Source organism: Epinephelus fuscoguttatus, linkage group LG2 (assembly GCF_011397635.1).
Source record: "Epinephelus fuscoguttatus linkage group LG2, E.fuscoguttatus.final_Chr_v1".
Classification (NCBI taxonomy): domain Eukaryota; kingdom Metazoa; phylum Chordata; class Actinopteri; order Perciformes; family Serranidae; genus Epinephelus; species Epinephelus fuscoguttatus.
The window spans coordinates 10,050,965-10,078,748 of record NC_064753.1 but is presented as its reverse complement, the minus strand read 5'-3'; the positions used below and the strand labels follow the sequence as shown (position 1 = coordinate 10,078,748).

At 40.1% G+C, this 27,784-nt stretch overlaps 1 protein-coding gene across 2 annotated transcripts; it reads left to right on the top strand.

Moving 5' to 3' along the window:
• Nucleotides 1-4,747: 4,747 nt before the first annotated feature.
• LOC125904860 (adhesion G-protein coupled receptor G5-like) lies at nt 4,748-26,988 on the top strand. 2 transcript variants are annotated; one of them, XM_049602564.1, is made up of 15 exons: nt 4,748-4,971; nt 14,377-14,449; nt 16,272-16,567; nt 17,425-17,611; nt 17,841-17,886; nt 18,158-18,272; nt 19,880-20,002; nt 20,245-20,361; nt 21,301-21,343; nt 21,474-21,580; nt 21,813-21,928; nt 22,046-22,305; nt 22,392-22,491; nt 22,744-23,018; nt 24,635-26,988. In XM_049602564.1, the coding sequence occupies exons 2-15, from the start codon at nt 14,386-14,388 to the stop codon at nt 24,760-24,762; spliced, it is 1,977 nt and encodes a 658-aa protein (XP_049458521.1). In that variant the 5' UTR covers nt 4,748-4,971; nt 14,377-14,385; the 3' UTR covers nt 24,763-26,988. The 2 variants fall into 2 exon arrangements, with proteins under 2 accessions (XP_049458521.1, XP_049458512.1); XM_049602555.1 differs by having other exon boundaries at nt 22,043-22,305.
• Nucleotides 26,989-27,784: the final 796 nt, after the last annotated feature.

Here is a 27,784-nt window from a genome sequence, read left to right as displayed (position 1 = left end):
GGGGAAAAATCCCATAAAAAACTTTGAGCATGTTGTAATTCAAGTGGTCCAAGAGAGCATCAGACTTTTGCACCAACCCATGGCTCTGTTGTTAGGATTTAGAAAATCAAGCTCGTGATGGGAGACGTTGGTCAATCACAGGTTTCAGAAAGAGGGTGTTCCTATTGGCTATTCTACAAATGCAGATGCATGTGCATGTCCCTTCAGTGAAAGCCTCATTCAATGGTGGAGAGTCCTGCAAAGAAAATTGCTATACCAGCATTGGCAACAACTGTTTAGACTGTAGAGCAACCCCAAAAATGAATACTTATCAAAAACAGTCTAAAAGACAGTCGAACGAAATAAAACACTTGACAATATCGACAAAGCGTTTCAGAGATTGAGAGAAAAGGTTGCTAATAGTTTAGCTTCACGGCTGTGGCTTCAAGTTGGTTTTTATGTAGCTAACACTAGAGCCTTGAATCACAGTGTGTCCTCCACTTCACTCCCCGCTGCTTCAGACTACCTCATGAGGAGGAAAGCAGGCAGCAGCTCCAGAGACGAACCCCCTGTCAGTGGCAACAGTGTCCCAAATCCTGCCAGCGCAAACCCCAGCACCAGGGGACCAGTGAACCCGGACTCTCTGCGGGATCAGCAAACTTTCTGTTGCTGCTGTTACACAGGTTAAATCCAGCACTGCCGCTGCCAACAGCCTGCTTTTACACTCGATGCTGGGGGTTTGCACTAGCCAAATTCAAGCCACTATAGCTACCAACTGTATTTCCGTGTACTGTGTATTTCCCAAGCTGCTGTCTGCTCTCCTCCTGGGGAAGCAATCTACAGCAGCAGGGAGCAAGTTGGAGGGACCTCAGGGTGGCTAGCTAGCTAACTCTTCTCTCATTTGGTGTCTGAAAAACATAAATAGAGAGAGATTGGGGCAAGGAAGGGCTGAGTGAGTAAGGTGCATGCAACTCTGCAATGAAATAAGATTAAATAAGGGTGTACTTTCAAATTCTTCATTTTTTTTTCACCTTTTCCACATTTCTGCCCACCACATCTTTAAAGTCAAAGTTCAGATTTAAAAACAGGATTTAATTTGGGTAAAAAAACAACTCATTAATCAAGGGCAAGGACTTGTATGTAGCAAAGTGTGTTGCACTTGCCAGCATTGGTCCTTACAAGTGCAGTAATACCAGCGTGTTTCCCAGTACACAATGTATCATTGTTAATACCTTGGGCAGAGTCTCACTCTAAGAAGGTGTGTGCTTCCCCTCACGGTGTGGTGTTATTTACACTGTTACACAGAAAACACACATTCACAGATTTCACAACATGTGATATTTGTCCCAAAATACCACAGTTGAGCATGATGGATTTAAGAAAATTGGCTTTCGGATATTAGCCTTTGGTGGGTATTTGTGGGAAACTATAATTGCAGGATGTTAGATCAACTTTCCTGTCAGGCCCACACTTGTGTCACATGATAGGCCACAAAAGCATTTGTCTTCAAGTTCAGACAGTCAGAGACTATTTGTCCATATTTGGAGGTTTTGACAGGAGATGACTTTACAGGGGCCAACAGACAAGTGTAGGACATTGTTCACTGCTGACAAGCACGCACAAATATTTTCTGCTCCACTGCACCTTACCTTTTTAATGGCAGGCCTAATAGTTCATCTATTGAGGAAGAACCTTAGTCACCCACAGAGTCAGTTATGGTTTTTACATGGAGATGGATGATAAGATAACTAACTTGTGGAGGCTTGAGACTATCTGCAGTGCCTGTGTCTCATATTGATTTTATCTATCTCATCTTTCTCCCTGTTCCCTCTTGTCAACCTGTCTCTTACTCTAACTCTCACAGCAGATCTTTTGGGTCACAAATGTATATGTCACTTTCATCTCTTCCTCTAGTCATTGTGTGTGCATTTGTGTGTGTGTGTGTGTGTGTGTGTGTGTGTGTGTGTGTGTGTGTGTGAGTGATCCCAAGTGCACCTGTCAACACTGAGACAGTGGGCCCTTTATTACCCATGCCCACGCAACTGACAAATCCTGCTCCAGACAAACACACACACACACACACACACACACACACACACACACACACACACACACACACACATTCTTGTACTTACAACCCCAACCCTAGCCCTCAACCCTAAAACCAAGTCTTAAACCTCAAACAGGCCTTTGGAGAAGTGAGGAACGGGCAAAATGTCCCTACTCTGTTACTAAAATATGAGCTTTGGTCCCCATTATGCATCATGTACAAGGAAACACACACACACACACACACACACACACACACACACACACACACACACACACTCAACCACTTACAAAGACGGTTGAACAGGAGAGAGGAGCCAGGTGCTGAATCTAGCCATTTCCTCCCCCTCTCTTTTCCTCTTTTTTTTCTAAGCTGTAAGCCTGACTCTTAAAACAAAGGTTAGTTGTAGTTTAGTTTAATTGTCAGGTGAGCACGAACAATGGCATCAGATAACTCTGTGGGTTTAAACATTAACCTGCGTTCACACCTGCAGCTGCTGGTACGTCATGGATATTTTGTGCAAAGCAGAATACAAACACGACTCAAAGTTAAGTAAACCTCATCTCTGAGACAAATTTCATTAGAGACAAAACATCACATGTTTTACAGAAAGCAATACAATAAATACAATCAGCAATACAATCCACATGACAGGAAGTAAAGAAACTATAACATACAGTGGACACAAAGGGCTTTTGCACATGCATAAATGTACATGTGCATAACTCTTAGAAAAAAGGTTCTTGCTTTTAGTGTCTGCAGTGTTTGCTTCAAGAGGCCAATAGCAGAGGATGCGAGAGACCTATTGGCTCATATCCTGCAACAAAGCCAGAAGTTTATTGTGGTGCCATTCTGAGCTTTCTAGACAAGCAGGAGAGCCATAAAGTTAACTGTAAGGTCTACTGGAAGACTGTGTATCCAAGTTCAGGTCAGTTTCTTAGATAAGACTCATTTGGAAAAAGCTGCTGGAAATTAGCTTTGCAGTCAGTTTTTGTAATCTACTTGTAGTAAAGGATATCACAAACTCTCATTGTATTCTAAAAGGAAAAGTCATTCACAGTGTGCAATGTCCTAGCTGCCCCAGTGATGCTCCTAATATGACCTGTATTTTTTCATGAAAGGGAGCAGTAATCATGGATGAACTGGTAGCAAGCTCCAACTCTTAATCATAGCTGTTCAGTTTCAATATCTCATCAAGACTTGAGTCTTTTGTCATTTTCTCAGCTTTACAGCTGCCAACTTAAAACCCTTTTAGGGATTTTTCACCCAAGGGACTTTATGTTTGCCAGATAATACTTGTTTTTCGGAAGCAGTCATCAATACCGTTTTCTTTCGTCACAATTCAAAGCCTCCTCGGGATGTAGCTGTGGTTTGTGGTAACATTTGAAACCTGTATGAATGCCAGCTGCCTGTGGCACTGAAGTCTTTTAGTTCTAACACTACCTGATACCAGTGCCGCAGAAAAAAAAATATCACAGGGATCTCTGCTAAGGCTTTTGGAGATAACCAAATTAACATGTTGCTTTATGAATAGACCAGTTGACAGGGCTCCCAGGCACTGAAGGAGTGCTTATTCGAGAACTTGTGCAATATCCTGACTTAAATTTTTACAAAATCCAAGTCTTCAACAGAACAAGAATTAACACAATGAACATGAATCTGATAATGGATTTTAGGGGGATTTTAAGATGTAATTGCAAAACTTAATATGGGGCTTTAGGTTAATAACAATGACATTAGATGTTTTTTCTTCAGTAAACAAACACTAAAGGTTATGTAATGCTGAGGTTTGTCTGCCTCTTGGCTTGAGAGTGGCTCTGGAAAGTGAACGGACTGATTGTACTCTCACTTGTTCAGCCCCTCCTCTGTGCTCCCAGATCCAGTCACCCTGTCTGGCTTCCCGTTAACACCTTGCGCCTCGACCGACAGCCAAGCCAGACACAGGTAGTAGAACAAAACCGGAAATTTGGCCCTCAAAATAAAGGCGCAGATTTTGTCACTGAAAAAAAAAAAAAAAAAAATCATAATTTACATTAGCCATGGAGTGAAACTGCAATTCAACCAAAATAGTACGTCTGTTAAAGAAAAGATTACACTTTGGATAAATAAGGAACTGATTAATGAGCACGCATTCGAGTGCGGTGAACACAGGTTACAAGTTGTTAGGTTTTTAGGAAAAATGGTGATGCAACAACTAGCTACTTTGCACAGATACAAAATCAGAAAATTTTATAATTTATAATTTTACAATGAGCATAAGTTGTTCTAATGCTCAATTCACTGTTTGAAGCTATGCACTGTCAGTGTGCGCAACTAGAGCTATGTTTGCCAGGTACAATACCCTTTGAATAACACACACAGGAAGCACAGAATAATTTCTAGCTAAAGTTTGCCCCAATAAATACGCTGTAAATGTCTCTTGCATTTTTATTTATTAAGTCATATTTATAAGTCATAGCACACGATTAACTAAAATATTTATGCCTGCACAGTTTTGTAGAAGTGATAAACTGAATCAGGTTGAGGTAATTAAAACATTTGAGAGGTGATTTGGAGCAGATTTTTACATGAATTATAAATACCCTGTTAAATGTAAGATTGCTTCGTTTCTCTGCCAGCGTTTATTAACTTATTTTGAAAGTCATTACCGGAAACGGCTCTACTTTTCATCATCAGCTCTCGCTCACACCTCGCGTGCGCTGACTATCCCCTCGCGAGCGCACACTGTGTGTGACGACTTTGGTCAACGCTTCAGCCCGGCGTCTTGTTCTTCGGATTTTTCCGTTTTTAAAATAACTTCAGCCTTCTTGAGTGTTTTGAAGACGTGATAAATGACATGAGAAACTGCAAGTGAACACGAATTAAGTTTTTTCTCTCCCTCCGTTCTCCCTTGGTTTATGTGGTTGACTGAATTTGAGCGTCCATCCTAGGTTGTCACTGCGGTATGTAGCTACTTTTTTCAATTTCATACTGGGTCCAGTTTGTGTGTAACAGTGGGTTGAAGTTTTAACTGGAGGCATTGGGCATCAGGAATCTTTGAGTCTACAGGAGGACACCAGAAACCGCGACTGCTGACAGAAAAAGTCCTCAAAGTGAGCCCAGGAAAAAGGTTAATCTATAGAAACAAGCTAGGTTATGACGTTACAATGCTATAAAATCATTGGCCTATTAAATGTCTGATATTCATTTGCATCTCCATTTGTGACCTTAAAATATTTTGCTATCATTGTTAAGTAATTAGCCTATGTTTATTAAATGTTTTGTTTTAAGAATTTATTACCCTCAATAATTTATGAAATGCATATCCTGTGAATAATGTGATATGAGGTGAACCTGATGCTGCCTTTAGGTCACTTAATTTGCATGTAGCTACATAGCTTTTTTACAGTTATAGATGGAGCTGCTAGGCAATATGTAATCAATAATAAGACTGTTCATAGATAAAAATCGGTTTGCATCCGTCCATTGTTCGTGTTAAATGCAGCACCCACGTAGATATGATCTTATTTATTCATTTATAACATGTTTTTATTTTGATGATTTTGGCGGTGGAGTCATGAAGGCATCCTTACCATTGTTTACAGAGGGCTGAACTTATTCTTGTGTTATGTTCCTCGCCCTCATATGTCTACCCGTATGGTGTTAGATTCATATCGGTAGGTGTTGTAAGTCAGACATGAGTCAGGCAGCAGGGACTTCAAGGCTCTAGCTTGCTCCTCTCACAGCTGTATCATGCGGTTTCCTGGCTGTGCCGAGGTGCACAATCAAAAGACTTCACTCAGTTAAAAAAAAACACACGGTAAAAAAAAATCCTGGGCATTGAACCGGTTTAGACATTTGTAAACCAGCACATGCACCGATCGCTTGATGTCTGAAACTGAAAGTGAAGTGGAGGGGTTTTTTCTAAATGCCCCATCCCTTGAAATGCAAATATTGCAGTGGATGTGTGACTCATTGCAAAAAAACCTTCTCTTTTGTGCTGACTTCATTTTTCATAATGAGGAAAAGAAAGCCCCTGATGGCCAACTGAGCCTTGTGACCCACACCTAAGGCCACTATAAACATGCTGGCTTTTGTGTGTGTGTGTGTGTGTGTGTGTGTGTGTGTGTGTGTGCGTGTTGTTTTATTGATTTGTTCGTAGCCCCAAAGGAAATATCTGCAGCATTCCACCTGCTCCTCCAATTTCCTCACAGACAAAGCAAGATACAGATAAAGGAACACATACACACTAACACGCACACTGCATCATTATGGTGCTATTGCAAAGAATGCAAGAACATAACACAAATGTAGCCTAGGGAAAATTCCACAGCCACGATATTATGTCTAGTCTTCCACGTCAAGTTGAAACCTTTGTGTGCAGACTTTGATGCTCATTCCTGCTTCGACACAGCTCTGCTGGGTTTTATTTGTTTGTTGCATCTGGTAGGAAGAAACGTCTGAGGTATTATGAATACTTTCCATTGCAGGTTATGAGTCTCACTTTCAGAAGCTTCCTCAGTGTTTGCTCAGTGTATGACTGTAACCTACCTTTTTCACACACAAGTCCTGAAGTGTTCATATGTTGTAAATCAACATGTAAACCAGCAGCCATAGCATGCCAGGCTCTCCTTGTGCCTCAGGAAAACAAACTCAAATCTTATCTTGTGACCATGTTGGCAGCAATGCACAACATTGTAGCACCGAGCAGTCTTCTCACAGCAGCAGCTTTTGCAGAAAGATGTCTGAGGTTAATGTGTTACTTCAGCACTAAAAGTGAAAGACTGTTTCCTCACCAGTTTCCTCAACATAATTGGCTTGCATATTACTGTACAAACACTTTGAGTGGACGTAAATTGACAGTGTGGTGGCGGAGTGGTTTCATTGCAGCTTGATTCACCACTGCCTGCTACAACACTTATTGCACAGTACTGGACCTATTTAAAAAAATTGTTTCGCTTAGAGAACACAGGAAAATGGGCTTCACATTGAAAAACTACCCAACTTACCCTTTAAGAGCTCAAAATGAAACATAATAAAGCAAAATGCAATTTGAAAATATAAATGTTCAAACTGGTCTGTAGCATCCATCCTTTCTTTGTCATTTTGGCTGAGTGTTTTCGGAGGATGAGAGCTATTTGTATGTGTATCCATGTGTGTGTCTTTTGACCACTGGCTTAAACAGCCTCCAAACCAGCCAGTGGTCTTTGACCCTTATTCACGCTCGCTGTCACTTCAGCTCTAAGGCCTGTCAACAAAGAGCAGCTTTTGTTCTTTGAATTACGCTTCCATGCACATTCTTTACTCCTTCACTCTGCTGCTTGTAGAGGAGTGGAGTACATTCAAACTTAAACTCTTGCAAGACAAAATCTAAGCTACAAGTTCAGTCTACTGTGAGTGCATGTGCTAGATAATGATGTAAACTTTTCTTTGTGTCAGGCTTTGTTGTTAGCTGAACCAAAAAGTTCAGTGCAAGCAGCAACTTGTTCAAAAGAATCCTGAGACACAAAAAACACAAATAAAAGAGTCAAAATTTTATTGAGGTGGGAGGCAGCAACAAAGAAGGACAGACATGAAAAGCAGTTACAGAAAATGTGACATTCAGATGCTGGAACAACCTTAAAAAGGGCAGGAAGTGGTATTTTCAAGGTGCTTCACTGCACTGAAAACAGGTCATATATATATATCACCAAATGTACAGCCAAGGTGCAGCCGTAGCTGAGAAGCCAAATCAACCTTTTGACATTCACAGTAAAATCTGACAATTATATTTTAACTATCTTTGTATTTTGGACTACTAAAGCCTGTGGCATCTTATTAGACAGTTTGTGACATGCAAGCAGCTCTGTGAGGCTAATGCACAACAGTGCTTTGAGTTTAAAGCAATTGTCAGCATGCTAAGGTCCTCACTGTGACAGTGCTAACATGCTAATGTTAACCATCTTAGTTTTGTGTATTAGTGTGCCACCATTTGCTAACATGCTGATCATACCACTAAACACAAAGTATAGTTTTGTGAATCTTTGGTCATAAACCAAACAAAGCACTCGGCAAATTAAAATGTTGAATAATGGTGCTTGTAGAAAAGCACAAAAAAAAGTACAAAATCACCAAAGTCATGTCATGGCAATCCATCCGATACTTTTTCAGACATTTCACCCCAAAAACAAAATGTGCTTCACTGCTTTAGATCTGTAAATGGCTCAGACAAGAGAGGAGTTGATATTTTGCCCACTCTCTGTCACCCTCATCTGCTGTCTGTCTCACACATTGTTTTGGCTGCCATTCTACTTAGCATGCGGTCAGAATAGACTTGTGAAGATGACCCCTGAGTCAGACCCCTATATGATGCAGAGATGGGAATACACATGAGAAATTTTACTGGAAAACAAAGTGACAGACTAGGAGGTCAGGGGTTGATGGGGCCTATCTTGTTCACACATGCAAGGGTTGCTGGAGGACTTGAATGCGTTCACACCTAAACACACATCAGGGCTCCATATCATCCTATATGGGTGTAGGCGTGACAAGTGCAGTGAGGCAGTAAGTTTCAAGATGAGTGTGTGCTTGGTAATAAAAAATGAGACATACTAAGTCTACGGTATGTGAGCAGCGTTCCAGTCCGCATCTCACACACACATCCATTTTTGCCAGTGTTTGGCCAGTGCCTCTCGCACACCCACTTAGAGGCTGGGAACTGAAAGAAAAGGGGAAATTCTTGTGCTGAACTGATGCCTGGGCGCTGTGCAGGGACAATAGAGAGGGTGTGGGGGTAGAGGGAGAGTTAGCTTACATGTCATGCCACTTCAGCAAGTTAAAATGTTGTGTGAGAGAGGGAGATTATAATGGTCTGAGATGTAGATAATATTTTTATCAAGCCCCACATAAAAGAAAAGTTATGTTAAATACACATACATATACACCTTGTGCCCTCTCCGTAGTGCCAACACTTTTTCACAGACGTTTGTATGTGGCACACATGCACATACAAGAAAGTTTGTGTTGTCGGTGGGGGACATTTTCGCCTTCTCTCAAACATTTGCGGAGAACTGAGCCTTCCACTGTGTGTTCTCACTTGTAGCTTTGGGTGGGGGTGACACTAGCCTCTTCCCTCAGTGCAACTATCATCAATACTCTGTCTATAGTCAGAGAGCCATCATGAGAAGGATCTGGTCGGGGCTTACGTGAGTCACACATTAATGCTGTGGATGAATTCAGCAGCAGTGTGATGCTGAATGACTGTTGTAGGATCTTGTTGTTGAATTATGTGTCATCATCTTAACCCAAAACTCAACTGCGTAGTCCTGGATTGGTCTAAATTTAGCCAATGTGTTTTTAAATATGTGCTGCTATCACCAAACCCAGGCAGTTTAACACCATTTCTGATAACTTTTTTGAAAACATCCCAATTTATATTTATTGTCGTTATCATTCAATTTTCCGTCAGAGGAATTTGAGATTGAGACATCTGAGTCAGAAATCAACTGATCTGTTAAATGAGCTTTAACCACTCTGCAGTTTCAAATTTGAGTTAAAAAAAAAAAGGTAAGATATTCTCCTTTTTTCTCCACATTTGACTAAATGTCCAGTAGTTAATTTAGAATAACAAGTGAAACAGTGAAAAAAAATTATATGTACAGTTAGACAACATAGATTTTAACTGTAATACATATACTGTGTTTGTATAATAAATTCACATTGTCCACCTTTACCCGATAGGTAGGTTCATGCTGGTCTTTGTACATCATGGTGTAACCAAAGCAAGTTTCTGCATGTCCTAGCATGGTAGACCGCAAACCATGGTCGGTTGCATGGTTGTGTACAGACCTAAACCAATTCTGAGCTGTACACATTATTTTGAAATGCGTGTAAATGTTAACCACTAGTTGTTGTTTTTTAAAAGCTACGGTACAAATATGTGCACAAGAGAAACAGGCAGATCACAAAAAACAAAACGGAAAACAAACAAACATCATCACAGAGTATTCAAGCACATATAGGACAGACCACCTGTAGAGGTATGCGCTCCAGGCCAGGTTGACTATTTACATAGTTTATTAATTGGTTCCAGGTTTTATAAAATCTCGAAGTGGAGCTTTTAAGGGGGCTTCAGATTTCTGATTTTCCAGCTCGATGTTCTACAACATATCTATAATCTAGCTGTATGATGGAGGGGTTGCATCCTTCCATTCAAATAGAATTGAGAGTCTAGCTAATAGAGAGGTAAAGGCTGGAAGTGAGCACAGAGATTGGAATCATCTGGAACTGAGGATATACCTAAAATAGCAATTAGGCATACTATTACAGCCATAAGGTTTGGAACTGGTGTCAAAAAAGGATGACCAGGAAAGAGACAAGTTTTTGGCAAGACCACCACATATGGTAGAGGGTCACTGGGGTCTGTTTGCACCTCTCATAACTGTATTAAAGGTCCAGTGTGTAGGATTTAGGGGCATCTGTAGTCATCTGTAGAAATGGTGTGTAATATTCATAACTATCTTTTCATTAATTCATGATCAAATGGAACGAAGAATTCTTGTGTTTTCGTTACCTTAAAATGAGCTGTTTCTATCTACATACGAATTGGTTCCTCCTCCACCAAATCCACTGTGTTGTGCTACAGTAGCCCAGACAAATACACTGCCTCTCGATAAGGCGATTCACATTTTCACATCAGCCATTGTAGTTCTCTTAACAAACACTTGGCACACGGGACAAGATTCAATTCTGCAACCTCACCGTTAGATGCCACTAAATCCTTCACACTAGACCTGCAAGGCTTGCCTTGAGCATATATAAGACAAATGAACCCTAGAGTGAGCCATGTCCCATTCCTCACCTGATAGTAGGCCCTCAGATCATTTTCCCATTCCTCTCAAATATGAGACAAAGAGGGATTATATCCATTATCTGAGTATAAATCAGTGAAACTCTACGTGTGTTTAGCATATTGACCTTCCAGACAAGATAATGGGTGGATAGTTGGGAAATTAGCAAACCTTCTGTGTCGAAAGTCGCTGATTTGTAAACAATGGAAAAAATTAGTATTAGCCAGTCCACCGTTACTTTTTTTTACTAAACTATTTTAGCAGCTGAGCCATGATATTGGTCACAGGTTACGTCCAATGTAGCTTCTGAACCACTATGCTCTGTAGGACAATAGGTGTGTGTGTGTGTGTGTGTGTGTGTGTGTGTATAATATAAAAGTTCCATCACAAAACCGCTGTGAAATTACGCCTTAGCACCTTTTCCCCAAAACTTCTATTGTCGCACTTAAATTAGAAAAAAGGGAAGTGTCAAAACCACAAAGCAACCAGTCATGCCGGATCAAGTACTGAGACGCTGCAGTTTCACACAATATGCATGCACTTTGACTGAAGTGAAAGCAGTCTAAATGGCATTAAGATTTAGATTATTATGGTGTATTGTCTTTTGGTATTATAGAATTGTATATTTCAGTATGCAGTATATAAGTATGTATAATAATAGAAAGATAATAGCCCCTTTTACACTGCTAGATTTTCGGTGAATGTTTTCCGCCTCGTAGGGTAGAGATGTTGGCGGAACCTTTTTGGTTTAAAAAGAACGAGGCGCCCTTCCGCCACAGGAGGGGCTGTTGATGACTTGTGGGAGGAGCTGTTGATGATGCCACACGTGCGACCCACTGGCGGCGGACTAACAGGAAACAGCTGATAGCAGGAATGAGCAGCTAATAGCAAGAGGGAAACACATACCTAACCCCTCCTTGCCCTCGCAAATGAAGAGGCCGTTAACCATCAGATGATGGGGACGGTGAAGGACGGGCCAGCTTATTAGAGAATCGCCAAAGGACAGACCAGCCGCGGCTACCCTCGGAGCACGTCAGTGTTTACGTCACACGCTGAGCTACACGTTTTGTTACTTGCTCATGCCTCCCATTGCCCCGAAAAAGGTGCATTCTGTATGAATAAAAGTAGGCCGATTTTGTTTTTATACTGCCAATGCTGAAAGAAGACTGATTGGGCTTTCCTGCAAATTTGCACAATTCCTATCTAAAAAGGGCTAATGTCACTGTATCAGTTAATACTCACCTTCCCTAGAATACATACAGCCATATTTCTGAGCTCAGTTTGTCAATCATCATTTAAATTTGCTTCACACTCTATTGTACTGGTTAATTTTACCCAAAAAAGTAATGAGTATGCCATCATGTCTATGGTGATTGCAACAGAACAACTTACTTACACACAGGATTTAGTCAATGTGAAAGAGAAAATGCGATGTATGAAACCAGTATGTGGTTAACGTATAGTGCAGACTTTAACAGTACTGTTTTTCTTTCATTTTGAAAGTGTGGCTTTAATGAGCCAGTCAAATCAAGTTTATCCTAAACCAGGTTTTTCTGATCCAGAAAGCTTAACAATACTGCAGGCCTGGTGTGAAAACTGCGCATTCAAAATGCACGACATCACACAGATTAATTATGAGGAAGACTGAGGCGTCATGATTTCCAGACCACAGAGCAGCACCTTTTAAACAATCTTTGAAGACAGAAAATTGACATAAAAAATGAATGTATAGCGTGAGCTTTGGCAACAGTTTAAGGGCACAGAAATAGATGAACTTAGTGCTGCTGTCTAATCGCGTCCTCTTGGTTTCAAGCCCAGTTTGAATAACACTTTTTTTTTCATTGTGTGAAAAATCTATCATAAATGTCAAAAATGTATCCACATAAGTAATACTCTGTCTTTTTAAAACAACAAATTGCATTTTTTTTGTCTGTAAGCATTACATTAAAGACACTTTTGAAATACTTTTGCTATGATGCTAAGCCATGTGTCAAACCTATTTTGAATGGGCTTCAGTGACCTAAAGTCAGAAAAATGAATTTTAGAAGGTATGCAAATGCTATATCAGCTAAAGGTTAGCAAGCAATATCATGTATCCCCGGGAGATTCATGGTAACACTGCTGACTTTGTTTAAAAATGACTTTGAAGCAACATATTGGTCCCTGAATTAGTTTGATTACAGTAAACAGTCAATATTTACCTTTAAAAATACATGCAAGCTACTACCATCTGTCGAAGTGTTGAAGTGTCACATATCACACATATTCATTGTGGCGTGTTGCTCTGTATTGCTTTAACATCCGTTCCTCTGTGTGTGTTTGTTTATCAGACTGTCCTTAGGACAGACTCAGGTCCTTCTCCAGTATCAGGTGTGTGTTTCAGCGCACGTAGTTATAAATAGCCAGCTGACCCCCCCAGGCGATGCAGCTTGATATGTTTCTCTCCCTTTCTTTATGTCTGTCTCTTTTTTTTCCATTGCTGCCTCTCTGTTTGTCTGTGGTTCAACCGGTTCCCTTCTTGCGATGTCGGAGACAACCGCGACTGCTCTGTTTCCCTTTCATAATCAGCATCTGCATGTCTACACACGTAACCAGTGTCACATATACTGTAAAGTCATTCCACACAGTCATTGATGCAGGGTTTTTTGGTTGTATTTTAAATTGCGAGGTGTGACTACGGATGAATGTGACAAAGCTGGTAAGCTAGTTATCAGGCAAGCAACAAGTAAACCTGGAACATCTGTGTAATGAAAACTGTCTCGAATGAGTTGGCTAGTTTGGTAGGAATTGAGAAAACTCAGACAGAAAGTCACATATGTGTGTGTGTGCATGTGTGTGGTTAACTGACACATGCTGTGTGGTGTGTGGCAACACTCACATGATTCTCAGTAAGTTAAAAATGATGCAAAGTGAAGTTTTTTTTGTCAAGGAAACGTATTCTCTTCTATTCAAAATATTTTAATGTCTGCAGTGTATTTTTGAAACAGTCAATATCAGCTTCGTTACTTTTTCCTTGCAGTGAGTAACATCGACTTGCTATAGGGGGATGCAATGACTTAACTGTGTGTGTGTGTTTGTGTGTGTGTTTGGATACGTATGTGTGCCAGTTAAAGGGAAAGACTGTTTCCATTGATAACAGCACAGAAAGGCCCCTGTGTGGATTTTGAACATGAACTCATTTGTATTCATTGATAAGAGAGTAAGGCGATAAGAAAGCAGGCGTCTGGATAAAAATAGTATCATTAAAAAACGTGTCATGTTAAACCTGTGCTGCCTCTAGATATGGACTTTTTGTTTTATATAGGATGTGTGTTTGCACACTGAAAGAATGATTGTGGTTCACTGAAATGTGCCTTTTACGGTCATAATTTGGCAGCAAATGCACACCATGCTTTTTTTATTTAATCCTCCACTTTATCAGCAGCCGGTCTCAGGAATGGGCTTTCTAATTTGCTGACACTCCCTGTCTACGCAGGAATAAACTACAGATTGGTTCCTCTTTTACAACTGCATTTCTCCTTCTTTGTTTCTCAATGACAGCTGTTACCAATGGAGCCCCGATTGACAGATAACCTGAGGGTTTTGTTAATCTTGATCATCCTCATCTCTACAGGTAAGAAGCTCTTTTAGCCTCATTTTCTTTGTTACAAATCCACAACACGCTGTAGCTCTGCTGTGCTATAACATCTCTGCATGTAATTAACAATCTAATTGCTGTATTGTATTATGTTTAATATTTCATGATAAGTGTGGCATTGTGGGCATACAAGTGCCTCCTAAAAAAATAGGAAAATATTCAGCTGACATTAGGAACATTCCACTTGCCACCAGTGCAGTTTTACTTGTAGCAAGAACTGTTTGAGGGTCAGTATCTTAAAATGGATGTGTGGGCTCCATTAAGGGTCAAGATTTTGAGGTTTAGTAAATTATGTTAAGAAATCACATTTGTTGGTGTAAATCACCTTTAGTAAACACTCACTGTGAAACACCAGCATGTGTAACATAGGTGTTACACATGCTCACAAATGCATGCACACATATTTAAGTTGCAAGTTGCACCTGTAAATTAATCGTATGTGTGCATGTGTCACACAGAGGGCTCTACTCTGTTGCCATGGTGAGAGGCACCTCTGCATTTCCCTGCAAGCACTGAGGTCCTCACCTAAGACAGTTTGGCATTCTGTTAACTTGCCGCACACCACCATAGGAAGACATGTACTATAACCTTGATGCCGAGAACTTTTTCTGAATGTCATTTTCCAAGTCCAAAATGTTATTGAGCATTATTTTAGCCCATAAAAATACCATTTTCATGCACATTTTGATAAGTTGCATCAGAAAAGTTTTATGGAAACTTTCAATAAAAAAATTCAATAAAACTTCTTGAACTGCGCAAAACATTTTTCACTTGCTTGAGGTGGTTTTACTTTCCGTCAAAAAAGAGTTGATGCATAAGATAAGGGAAACGCCTTTTCTGAATAAGTTCTGACAAAGCAAACTTTAAACTCACATGACAGATCAGCTGTTTCCACTGTCTCCCCCGCCCCCCACAGGCATTCATTGGTTGCATTCATTGTTCTTGATCTCCGGACAGCATGAAACATGGCTAATACAAGCTAACATGAGAGAATAGTTAAAAAACTTTACTAGCTGAAACAAATTCCGAAAACTTCCGTCTGTCGTTCACTTGTAGATTAGTTAGATGGTCAAGCGACTTGTCTTGTTTCCAGTTCATACCTCTAATTCTTCCCCTCTGTTTACCGGCAGATTACAGGCACCGTAAAGAGAGCCTATTTTGCCAACTTCTGATGAAATTGATGTGCAGAGCCTCGTATATTCAAGCCAAACCAGTTGATGGAAACGCACCAAATTCGCATTTCTTTTTTTGCAACATTTCAAAAGTTTGCTTAAAATGTGACAATTTCATGGAAACCCAGCTACTGAATCAGAACTGAAAGAGATTACTTGTTCATGATGACCATTTTTGTAGTGTGAGTTCATCTGTGTGTAAACCTCGAGTGTTTGTTTCAGTATTGCGTCCACAGCTCTTATTTAGTCTGAATGTATTGTAATGAATCACTCACAAGCAGGAGACCAGAGTAGCGTTCAGGAAAAGGTCAGTTTATTTGATCACTCCAAAAACTCCAGTAACACTCCAGGGGTAGCATGTAAAGTCTCCGTCCCAAAACTCTGACTCCTCTACCGTAACACCCCCCCCCCCACATACAGACATACTCACTTACAGTATCCAGCGGGACAGCCCTCCCCCCTCTCTGCTCCACCAATCTCCAGCCCTCATACTGACTGACATCTGACTCCACTAATACCACACTCACCACTGCCCCAGGGTCGCTACAGTATTTTAGATATATTTACAGTAAAACCAAACATCCAGCCACCTTTTGTCAGTGTGTGTCTTCTTCTGTCTCCTTCAGGTTTAGGTTCAAATGACCTGGACTGGAAGTTTTGTGGCACCTGGCGCCACGGCAGCGACTCCCCAAGCCTGAATGTCAGCCTCTCCACAGGCTGTCGTGGGATCTCCATTTCAGCTAATCAGAACTCTCTGTACATTGATGGGCAGATCACGGCTCAGTGTAGGCGGTCTGAAGTGATTCTTCTCAAGGATCTTGGGCTTTATTCAGGGGAGGAAACTCAGTTCTGTCTGTACTGGGAACCGTTGCTGGACCAGGTGAAACTGCAAGTGAATCGGACAAAGGAGAAAGGAGGCAAGGTGAGGATTTGTAAACTGGAGGAGGCTGGTCCATAGAGGCAGAGGAGGTTGCTCCTAATCTATTTTTGAGAGGCAGGAGGGAGATCAAAATATAAAAAGGAGTAATTGGCTGACAGAAACAATTACCAAATCTCCATATAAAATTATTTCACTCCCCCTTTCTTTGAAAAAATCCATTCATGGGTTAGGGTCAGGGGTTGGATGATGAAAAACTGAAGGGGAAAGGGCATTCTGTGTGAAGCGTTGGTGTGGGGCAGTCAGCTTTCCTCCTTAGGATGGGCCCTCTCTCTGCTGGCGAAGCATCACCCCTCGTTGGACTGACAGGCTTCTAGTGACACACAAGCTGCATTTCCATCCACAGTTGCATTGATTGTTTTTATGACATCTTGTGAGCAATTTTTTACTGCTTCATTTGTCACTGAACATAAGAAAGTAGACATAAGCAGCCAACTAGTGTGAAATAACATGACACTGTTGGTTTTCCTCCTGTCCTCTGCACTTTCTTGAGGCATGCAAATATAACCCAGGTTTTTCACCTGCCATTTTTTCCCATTATCTGACTCAATAACTTAAAAGTAAAGACAAGTACATTTTTCTGCCTTTTCAAAGTGAGCGGATGGCAAGGACACATCATACAGTCTGTTATGTAGAAGGTTTCTCTTGGTAACTGCAGCTGGGAAAGTGATAGTGATAGAAATGTGTTATACTAATGCATGTATATGAACTGTGTAAAATTTAAAAGTACTACCAAGTGAAGAGAGTTTTGGTTGCAGTTATGCTACTGTATCTTAATTGGATACTTGTTAAAAAGCTTAATGAAAGTTGTTCATTTTAGTTTATATTATTTTGCTGTACAGGTTGAAGCAAAGAACCTTACTCTGTGCTGGCCTGCCAGCATGCAGGGCTCCTGCTGCACTGATCTGTCTGATGGTTCTACGGCACCTGAAGCAATCTATGGCATCAAGGATGCAGTAGTCAAAACTGATCCTGTCACCGACAAAATCCGAACAGCCTACCACTTTAAGGCACAATCCGTCAACTGCAGTACGTAAAATGAATGTGATCTATAGTAGTCTGTAAATGGAATATATTAAGCAAGTGAGGGTTTTACTGACTGTACATAATTTAAATTTGTTTTAGTATTGTTTTCTGCTCCTTTAAGACAGTGTTTACAAATTGATTGTTGTCTGACTTTAGAGTCACATTTCTGTTTAAGTGTCACGGTTGACATATGTTTAACATGTCAAATTCCAAACTTTGCTTTTTTTTGCAGCGGTATTGTGTGATCAGATGAGCCAGGGATCCACCCAAGTCAACATGTAATTTCCTCTCTTTTTCTCAATGCACCATCACATTTACTGCTGTAGACTTTTGTTTTTTTTGTCAACATCCTTTTTCACATGACTTTGTCTTAATTGCTAAGGCCACTGTTGTGAAACTTTATGTAATCAAGGGAAGTGTGACTACAAACAGGAAGCTAAACTCTGTTAGGGCGGGGTAGCAAAAATAAACTTGCCTTTTAAATTACCATTGAAACCACCGTTTTTGACTTAATATCATAGTGGTGTGTGTGCTGATGTGTGTATCCAGGACTGACGAATCTGGGGATATCATCCAGATTGGACTCAATCCTGAGCATCCCTGCGCTCGCAGATCTGAGGTGGAGATGAAGGACGATTTCAGGGGTTACAACATCTCATCACCTGTAAGACAAACAAACAAAAAGAGTTAAAGTTTGCTCAGATGTGTGGGAATTACAGATGCTAGAATGTTTGCTTTTTTTGAGTACATTTAAAAAATGCTTGTATTTGTTGGTTTTAAGGCTAAGGTTGACCTTGGGAAGGTGTGGAGAAAACAATCTCACCCTAAGGTCCATTTCGTAGCTGTTCTGGAGCTTTCAAACATATCATCATACGAATATATAAACTGCCATGTCTTACCTCAAGAATTAAATTTGAACTTTAGAATTGACACTTAATTATCTCGGATCACATGTTAGCCTACGCTGCAGCCTTCACAAACCACATCAGCAATATTGTGACCACACTGGTTTCGTCTCAGTTGCATTTAAGCTGCATATTCAAAAATGAAGCAAATTTCTTCTGAGACAGAAACTCAAATTCATCAGTTATTTATGCTCTTATGCCTGTTTTGTCGGAACCATAGAATAAAAGGGAAGATCAGTACGCATGAAACACAGAAGCGTGTTCACATACTGTAGGGATTTATAAGCAATCAGTGACTACTTTTACATACACATACTACTTTGGTTTTTCCCTGATTCCGAAAGAGACAATATTCCCACTAAGATGTTTACATGTCTAATGACAACGAATATTCCACTAATATTCCTGTTTACGTGCAGTTGTTATATTTGAGTATATCCAAAAACCTGTTAATTTCTAAGTCTTTCATAATGTTTAAATGTGGGTGTGTTTCTCTTTCTGAGCAGGAATGTGGGCTTTTCTTTTGGGCATGCATCTCTGCCCCAGCCTTGCAAACATTTGGCCAGTTGTTTTGTGTACAATGCACATAGCTGCTGCAAACATGACATGTGAAGTTACGAGAGCATTCTGAGATCAATAATTAAGGATTTAGTCTCTCACTTCAGTTCAGAGAAATTTATCGATTCAGAAAATAACTCATATATTCATGTATTCACTCAAAGTCTATTCCCCCTTAGCAGTGGTCAGACAGCATTGGAAAGCATTGCACTGACTTGTCTCGAGACCGCAGTATAATGTAGCTCAACTGAGTAGGCTGCTCCACTCCTGTAACTATACGTGTCCATTTTTAATCAGGGGCTTCCTTAACAGCAGGTTTTTAACCCAGTGAATGAGTAACTGTGTTAACATTTTCATTTAAGTCGAGGGTGGTGGTGATTTAGTTGAGAAAATAGGTGAGAGGTTAACCACATGAAAGTGAACGATAGCTGCATTTTACTGACAAGTACAGGATGGATTTTGAATGCTGACTTTTTTCCCTCTAAACTATGTATCTTAAAATAGGGCCATTTGTGTATGTACCCAGCAATCCCACATGCAGATCTACTAATTACAGCTGTGTACAGCATAGGGTTGTGATGCACGCTCACAAGCTGAGCAACAGAGTGGTTCAAGTCGTGTCAGTGATTTAGGAACTTTTTTATTTGGTTGAAAATGTATTTGATAAAATAATGAGGAACTGATGCTCAGTTCATGTATAGTGTTTTCCTGCTCACTGTTCATGTATCGACTTGAAAATGAATTGACCCACACCCTGCTATGCCTTCTCTAACTGTGGGCTTCCCTCTGTGTATATTCTGTTTTCCAGGCCCCTAAAGGTGTATCTGTGAAGACCACTACCACTGTCTGCCTCCCCCATGCTTTAAAAAAAGCTGCAAAAAAGACCAGCAAAGTAGTCTGCACTTTCTTCCAAAACAACTCCCTGTTCCAGGTGAGGCTCTGTTTGCCCTCTGTCAACACGGGCAGAGGAGAAGAGAAGTCAGTATGACTTCATGTACCTTACTCCTGTGCACCAAATTTCTTGATCCAAGACTAGACTTTGTAATAAAACACCAGTTTCACCGACATAATATCTACACTCAAATGCACCATTTCCTTTGTGTATAAATACAGTATGTAGGCTGTATTATATCAGGGGACAGGTAAAGATGTGTATGCGTGTGTGTGTTCCAGGATGGTCACAAGCATGACAAGGTTCTTAATGATGTTGTGGAAATCACTGTGGAGAACGAGGTCATCGCTAATCTGTCCGAGCCAATTAGGATTGACTTTCACCATGATTTCATACCTGTAAGTTTGTGTATTTGTTGTGCCCTTTGTCTGTGTTGGAATGATCAAAGTCTGCTTTATATCTTAAAAATATATACTGTCAAATTTTAAGTTTAATTTTGATTTTTAATTTTTTAATTTTGATTTAAATTAATGGTAGCCACAGATATGTAGTAGGGGAAATGAATGTTTTTGGTTTTTTTTCATTAAATGTAATTTCAATGCAGCCATTCACATGAATTGAACACCAGACATTAATATTAACTCAAAAAAACTACACAGATAAATAATTACAACATTATTTTACATTAATAATATATATGCAATGAAGTGGAATAACTTCAGTGTCTGGTGTAAAGTCCATGTGAGTGGCTGCATTGAAAATATGTTTAATGAAAAAATGTTGACGCCTTGAAAACTTACTTCCCCCACTGTATACTGCATTTACGAATAGTACAGTCGGATATTTTTCACAGACTTCTCAAATGTGGGTTTGCTGCAGATGCTGTAAAGAAAAACAAGATGCTCCTTTTTTAGTTTCATGACGTCTGCTTCAGGCAGTTTACCTTACGAATGCAGACAACACAGAAACCACTTGAAGGTTTCTTTTCCTACCTCACGTCTTGCGAAAACAGATGGTGCTGTTCATACACGTAGGACAGTCTGTTGCCTCTTCTCTGTAATGCACACATGCACATAAACCCACAGTTTATTGTCGTACTTGATCTGTATTATTAATATTACACTGTGACTTCCACTATCTGCTGTGATGTGTTTACACACAGCAAACCAGATTTTACATGTTGGACTCAATTAACTATTGTGACTATTTACAGTGGCGGCTCTTTCTACTACTACTGAATAAAGTGGTTACTTTGAAACTTTAATATTAACAAAAATGTGCAGCATCTTAATGGGAAGTGATCACAGCTCATGCCTTTCTCTACCTTGTTATTTCAGAAAATGCATTCAAGGAAATGTGTTTCATGGGACACCAGGAAAGGTTGGAACCCTTTAGAACTAACCTTAAAAACAATATTCCTTCAACATATGTGCAGATTTCTGTGTTTATGTACTGTAATTTCCATAGATGATAATTAAGTTTGTTTAAATCTTTATTTTTATTTGTGCAGATCCATTGCAGGTCAATTGGTTGGTTGATGGATGTAAGACACAACAGAAAGGAGAGAAACACACCGAGTGCCTCTGTAACCATTTGACTTACTTCACTGTGCTAGTGGTGAGACGTGCTGCAGACACACTGCTATTTTTTCACACACGACACTGAACAGATAAAGTGACACAATGCGGGGGAAAAAATCAACATCTATGAGTTTACACACATATAGAGACTATCACATGTATTAACCTCAAGTGAAGAAACACAAAAAATGCATAGAAAAAAAACATATACGCACTTCCATTTTGGTGGCTGAAGGCCTTGTGGCTCATTGCTCTGTGACCTCTGACAGCAAATGGAGCCTCGCCCAGTGCGCCACCTCCTGGCCCTGACCGCCATTACATCCCTGGGCTGTGCTGTGTCTGTGATCAGCTGTATCGCTCTCATCATTTTTCTCTGCAGGAAGAGGTAATACTGCCTTTTGAGCGCTTATGCAGTTTATTAAAATAGATATACATTATATAATATTTCTTTAACAATTATGGAACCTACTCATTTCTTTTCGACTCTCCCTGCATGTAGCAGGCGATGTAAGGAGCAGTCCATACCCATCCACTTAGGCCTAGCTGTGTCTCTTGCCTCCCTCAACCTGCTCTTCTTCTTAACTGGAGTCCTGGCCAACGTGGGAGGGGAGAGTGTATGTGTCTGGGTGGGGGCAGGCCTCCACTACACCCTTCTCAGCTCCTTCACCTGGATGGGCATAGAAATTTTTCATACCTTCTGGTTGGTCTACATGGTTTTCATCCCCTCCCCGAAGCCCTATGTATGGAACCTGATTGGCTTTGGTGAGTGTTTCAAGTAATATTTATAAAAATGTACGTCATGGCATTTTAAGGTTAACATGGTATGAACTTTGAAAATTCTTGTCCAGTTCTCCCTGCTGTTCCTGTGATCATCCTCATTGCAGTCGGTGGCATTTACGGAGAGAGGGAGGTGGTGCCAAGCAATGACGTTCACAATCCTTATCTGATGTAAGCGGGCTTGTTTTATTAGATATCATATTTTCTGGGGAGAAATACAGTGCCTGGACAGTGTTAACATGAAAGCAAACACTGTAAATCACAAAGTCACACACCACATGTTTGGACAATAGTCTTTAGCAGGAGGATGGTGGGATGTCTGTTTCAGAAAAACAGGAATAATTTTAACATTATTCTGGCATTTTATTAGTCCTCTGTGGGATTATTTGCTTTCCCCTCTTTTAAAACATTTGGTGTTTCCAGGTGCTGGATGACAGACACCCATCAGGCCTGGCTTGCCCACTATTTCACCACTTTGACAATCCTGGCCATCCTGGTGTCCACGGGCATTGTGATGCTCTTCCTGGTCTACAGGAAAATTCGCGCCAGGGATGAATGGAGGCAGAACCGTGTGGCTTTTCTCAGCATCTGGGGCCTCAGCTGTCTCTTCGGGACAACTTGGGGTCTGACCTTCCTGGACTTTGGACCCCTCTCTGACTTCATTCTCTTCCTCTTCTGCATCCTCAACTCATTTCAAGGTCTGTGCTTGTGGTGTTATGTGCCAGTTAAAAACATGCAGACTTCAGATTGAGCTTGGGGTTTATATCATGTTGTTATACTCAGCTTTGCATAGCAGGAGGAGCTTAGCTGCCAGCTTCAACTTGTGTAGACTGTTTTTTGTCATTTATAAAAGAGCATAAAACAGAACTATCATAGCAGGACAGAGGCTTGTATTTCCAGGTGTACTGTGTCACCAGACACATATTTGTCAATTGGTCATAGATATACTGATCCAAAGGGGAAAAACATGAAACAAACCAAGACAAGCTACATATTTGTGTCATTTATCATCAACTTATCATCACCACCTTCACACAAGGTTTAACTATATATAGTCGAGGGTATTTTCATTGTTGGCTCAGAGAATGGTGACTGTTTATGTGGAGCCAGTGCTCCAATGAGACAATGGCCGTGGTTAATCAAGGCCTCCTGTTACTGGTGCCTATCAGAAGAGAGGCTGTTTCCTCTCACATGCAGGATGCTTGTTTTTGATTCGGGTTTCAACTTGTTAACCCCATTTTTGCTGCATGTTGGTAGTTCAGTGAGAGAATTTTCTATGCCAGCTAGCTAATGTGACAGTATAATGATATAACTGGTCGAGCTTATGCACACTGTGCATGGCCCTCTTATAACAGCTGTTCCATTTGAGTTTTATTGAGGATGGAATTTGTATTGTATGCTGACTTATGCACACCAAACATGTAAAGAAGTACTTAGACATTTGGGAAATACACATCTCTTATGTCTGTACAGTAAATATGAAAGTGTAGCCAGGGGCCGGTTAGCTTAGCTTAGCTTAGCATAAAGACTGGTAACAGGGGAAACAGCTTGCCCGGCTTTGTCCAAACAAAACAAAATCCACCTGCCAGCCCATCTAAAACTCACACATTGTGTTCCTCTCTACAAAAACCAAAATGCAGAATGACAAGTTGTGGTTTTATGGGGTTATGTGCCGGACTATGTCTTGGCTGAGCGGTAGCTTCATCTGACAGATTTGAAGGACATATATGGTTAGATAGAGGGACATTGATCTTTATATCTAATGATTTCTTTAAACTGAATCTTCACAGATACAATGATGAGACATTAAGTACTTTCCATAGAAAAATAAGAAAAGCAGATCTGAAAAAGATCAGCTTCCAAATAAATTGATGTGGTCCCACAGAAACACAGATTATTTATCACAGTGAAAAAACACTAGCCTTTGTCTAAAAGTAAATCTGATCAAAGCAGCATGTTGTCTTCTGCGCAATGTCTACAGAAACTTGTGAGTAGTGTATAGATAGCAGATAGACGTGTACTGTATAGAATATATAGGTGGTCTCTGTTAGCAATAATTATTTTTGTCATATCATTTTGTCTCATATTAATAAGTCTCGTAAACTTGGTTCTATGAAACAACAAAAATAATAAGTAAAAAGTTTAAAAACAAAAAATTGGTTCTTATTTGTTTAACTCTGGACTGAGACCAGAGATACCTGGCTGGCAAACATTTCCTTTATCAACAGAGCAAATGCTTTTCATTTTAGGATACATGTACTAACATCTTGTGACAGCTAATAAAGCCAAACCTGTTCTGGATCTGTTCTCTCAGGGTTCCTGCTGATGCTGCGGTTCTTCATGCTGGACCGGATGCGGAAACAGGCTGATGGCTCCTCTCTAGGCAGCACCAGCACTGGGTCCACCAGGCAACACATGCTACAGACCCAGGAGAAGAGTTAGATGGACTTCATAAAAAAAAAAAAAACATGGCACATAAAGCAAATCAAAGCTGCTGCAGTCAAGTTTTTATGTAAAATACGGTCCACCGCTGCTACACTGTAAAGTCACTGTTTCTTCAGGTGAAATTCAGCTGTCAGGTGTGGTAACTGCTGGAAAAGCTGAGCGGAGTGAAGAGTGACTCCAAAAAGCAGTGAGCAAGCTTTCCATACATACTGTGCCTCTAATGCTCCTGGTGTCCTCTGGTATAACGAACAAAAGTGTAAAGCACATGAATGGAGATTAAAGGTCTTCACGGGTCCCAGATAACGGACCCGAGCCTTAAAAGACACAGGAAATTCATTCTAAGATCCAACCTGATGATTTTCAAAAACGTATTTACCTGACACGTTTTTGCCCAAGACCAGTGCATGTCAGAGAGGAGAGCGGCCTGACGGATCTCGGGTTTATTTTATGGATCCTACAAACCCAGTGATTAAATTTGCAACCGTTCCATGCCATTCTGTTTCTAAAAACATTTTTCATGTCAGATAGGCCCACAACATAGGCTGCTGTTCTTGGGCATCTCACTTGAAATAATGTTTAATAATTTTTCAAATTTCTGTTTTTATTTTATTTATTCAATTTTCACATTTTTGTTGTTGTTATTGCTGTGATGTGAGCTGCTACGCCTGCCTGGAACAATTTACGGTAGTTGTTCGCAGTTTTGATAAGCGCTTTTGTTAGATAGCACGTACAAATATAAATGTTGAAATTTTAGTGACATGTAAACAGACATGTTACACGTCGTTAACTTGGTTAGATTCTCCACAGTTCAATCGTTTAGTTAATTTTAGGGAAACTATGAGCAACGAAGTATAATTTATTCAAATTTACCAGTATGGTAAACGAGAAAGTCCGAATATGTGTCCATTCCTCGATTATTTATTTTCCTTTAGTCTTTAAGGCTCCACCAGTCAAAACACTTTTTCATGTAATCAATTCAAGTTAGGAATATTGTTAGGCTACCCATCTTTTCTCCGCTCCATCGCCAACTCAATGACGCTGCTGCTCAGTGCTTTTTTCACCTAACTTTCGCTCTTGTAATCTGATCCTAAATCAGCCTTATTATCACTGAAGTTACACACACAGCATTTAACCTATGCGTTCATCTCGGATCCACTCAGGTATTGCACATAATGGTAAACAGACCCATGGTAATTGAATGGGACCCGACCTAGAGCCAAATGTGGACCCTAACCTGTATGGGTCTCGTGTCTTAGGGTCGGGGTAGACCCGTGAAGACCTCTATTGGAGACTAGCTAAATATAATCAACACTCTGCTGGAAGTATTTTAATCAACAACGTACACTTTGCAGTCAAAATATGGTTAAGGAAAAGATACTTGATTACTTGATTCTTCTTCTCTGGGACAGTGAAGAAGAATTGACACCATCACTCAGGAACTCATAAAACAGGCCTGGAGCCTGTGTTTGCAGAATACCTAGACTGGGTCTAGTTAAAGAAGGGAAAAATGTGTTTGAGATTATATATTGTAAACTGGATAAAGTTAAGCTTTACATCCAGACAGAGAAACATGGGGATGTAAATGATTACTGTGCTGTGATTTTCATTATGTTGTCTGCAAAGAAAAAATGATAGCCTATATTATAAGTGAAGCTCTCTTTGAACCTTAGATAAGCTTTTTATTTTGTATGTCACGTGTAAGCATTTGTTTAATAGCTTATTTTAAGTCTTCTTAGCACTTTAGATATGCAGTCTTTTAAAAAACTGAATTTATAGAAGCTTAGTGACTCGTCTTTTGTATTGTTCTGATGTGCATAATAGAACACATACAGTATGTGTGTATGGTTAAATAATAGCTTAATGTTTTATAATAACTTTGTCCCAGACTGCATACAGAGCTAAAGTCAAAATAATACATATAAAATATAATAATTATCAGGTCTTCCTCTTCAAATGGACCAAATTTAAACTGAATTAATATATGTGGTTGGCAGAATGTGGTCAGCTTTCAAACTGAAATTCCAAATTCCTGTATATATAATTTTAGTGAATATGACATTTCTTTCATCTCAAGCAGAACCCACCAATGAGTTTTAAATGCTGTGATATTTGCACTTTTTTATTTTCTAAGATGAAATGTTATGTCACTGAAATGACTGTGTATAGTTGTGTTTTTATGGATTTTATGGATTTACATAGTATTAATAAAAAATCTTTGCTTAAAACGAAGTAATGGCTGTGTGTGTCTCTGAAACTGAGTGTGCACCAGTGCAATGTAAGCACATTGGAGACTCACTGTTTTCCTGCTCAGTCGTCCCTCCTTCTTATCTGTGCCTGTGTGTTTCCTCCCTGGAGGTTTTAGATTTCTGGTTCTCTTCACAAACATGCTGCTTGTTCACCATCAAAATTCTCAGCGTCTCTGCCACCATGTTTATGGGTTTATTTTCTCCTAATAATCTGTAATAATGCTAAGTGTTGTCTCACAAGAAGCTCGCCAAACAATCACCAGAAATGCTTCTTTTTTTAAACTCTCTTCCATGATTTTTATCTAAACTGCCAACCAGTTTCAGACATGCCAAGTCAAAGTGTGAAGTTGGCATCAAACCAGACTCAGAGGTCTACTTCTAAAGAATAAGGTAGATCACAAGGCGTCTATGCCACTAATATGAGCACAAAAGTAATATGTATACATAAAAACATGACACTGTACAGTGCTGCACTGTTCATTCAGTCCACATCACTGGTGCTAGTAGTTGCAGTGGTGTGTAGCTGTCTGCAGGTGGCACTCTTCTCAGTCTGCTCAGTGGCCTGTTTGTCTTCCAAAGATTAGAGTTTTGGTAAATGTTCTCTAGGTTTGTTTGTAACATGTCACCTAACCTGAAATCCTGCATCATTGTTCTCTTTACATCAAGGGCCACAATGGAAATAAGCCTTTGTTGTATCATACATGGTTTTCTGTGATGTAATGTCATCTTCCTCATAACTGTAAATAAGATAAACTAAAACTAGAGCAACACAA

Coding starts and splice junctions, on each gene's coding strand:
- LOC125904860 (XM_049602555.1), top strand. CDS start 14,386: ATGGAGCCCCGATTGACAGATAACCTGAGGGTTTTGTTAATCTTGATC. Junction 20,003..20,244: donor AAAACAACTCCCTGTTCCAG/GTGAGGCTCTGT, acceptor TGTGTGTTCCAG/GATGGTCACAAGCATGACAA. Junction 21,929..22,042: donor ATTTTTCTCTGCAGGAAGAG/GTAATACTGCCT, acceptor CCCTGCATGTAG/CAGGCGATGTAAGGAGCAGT.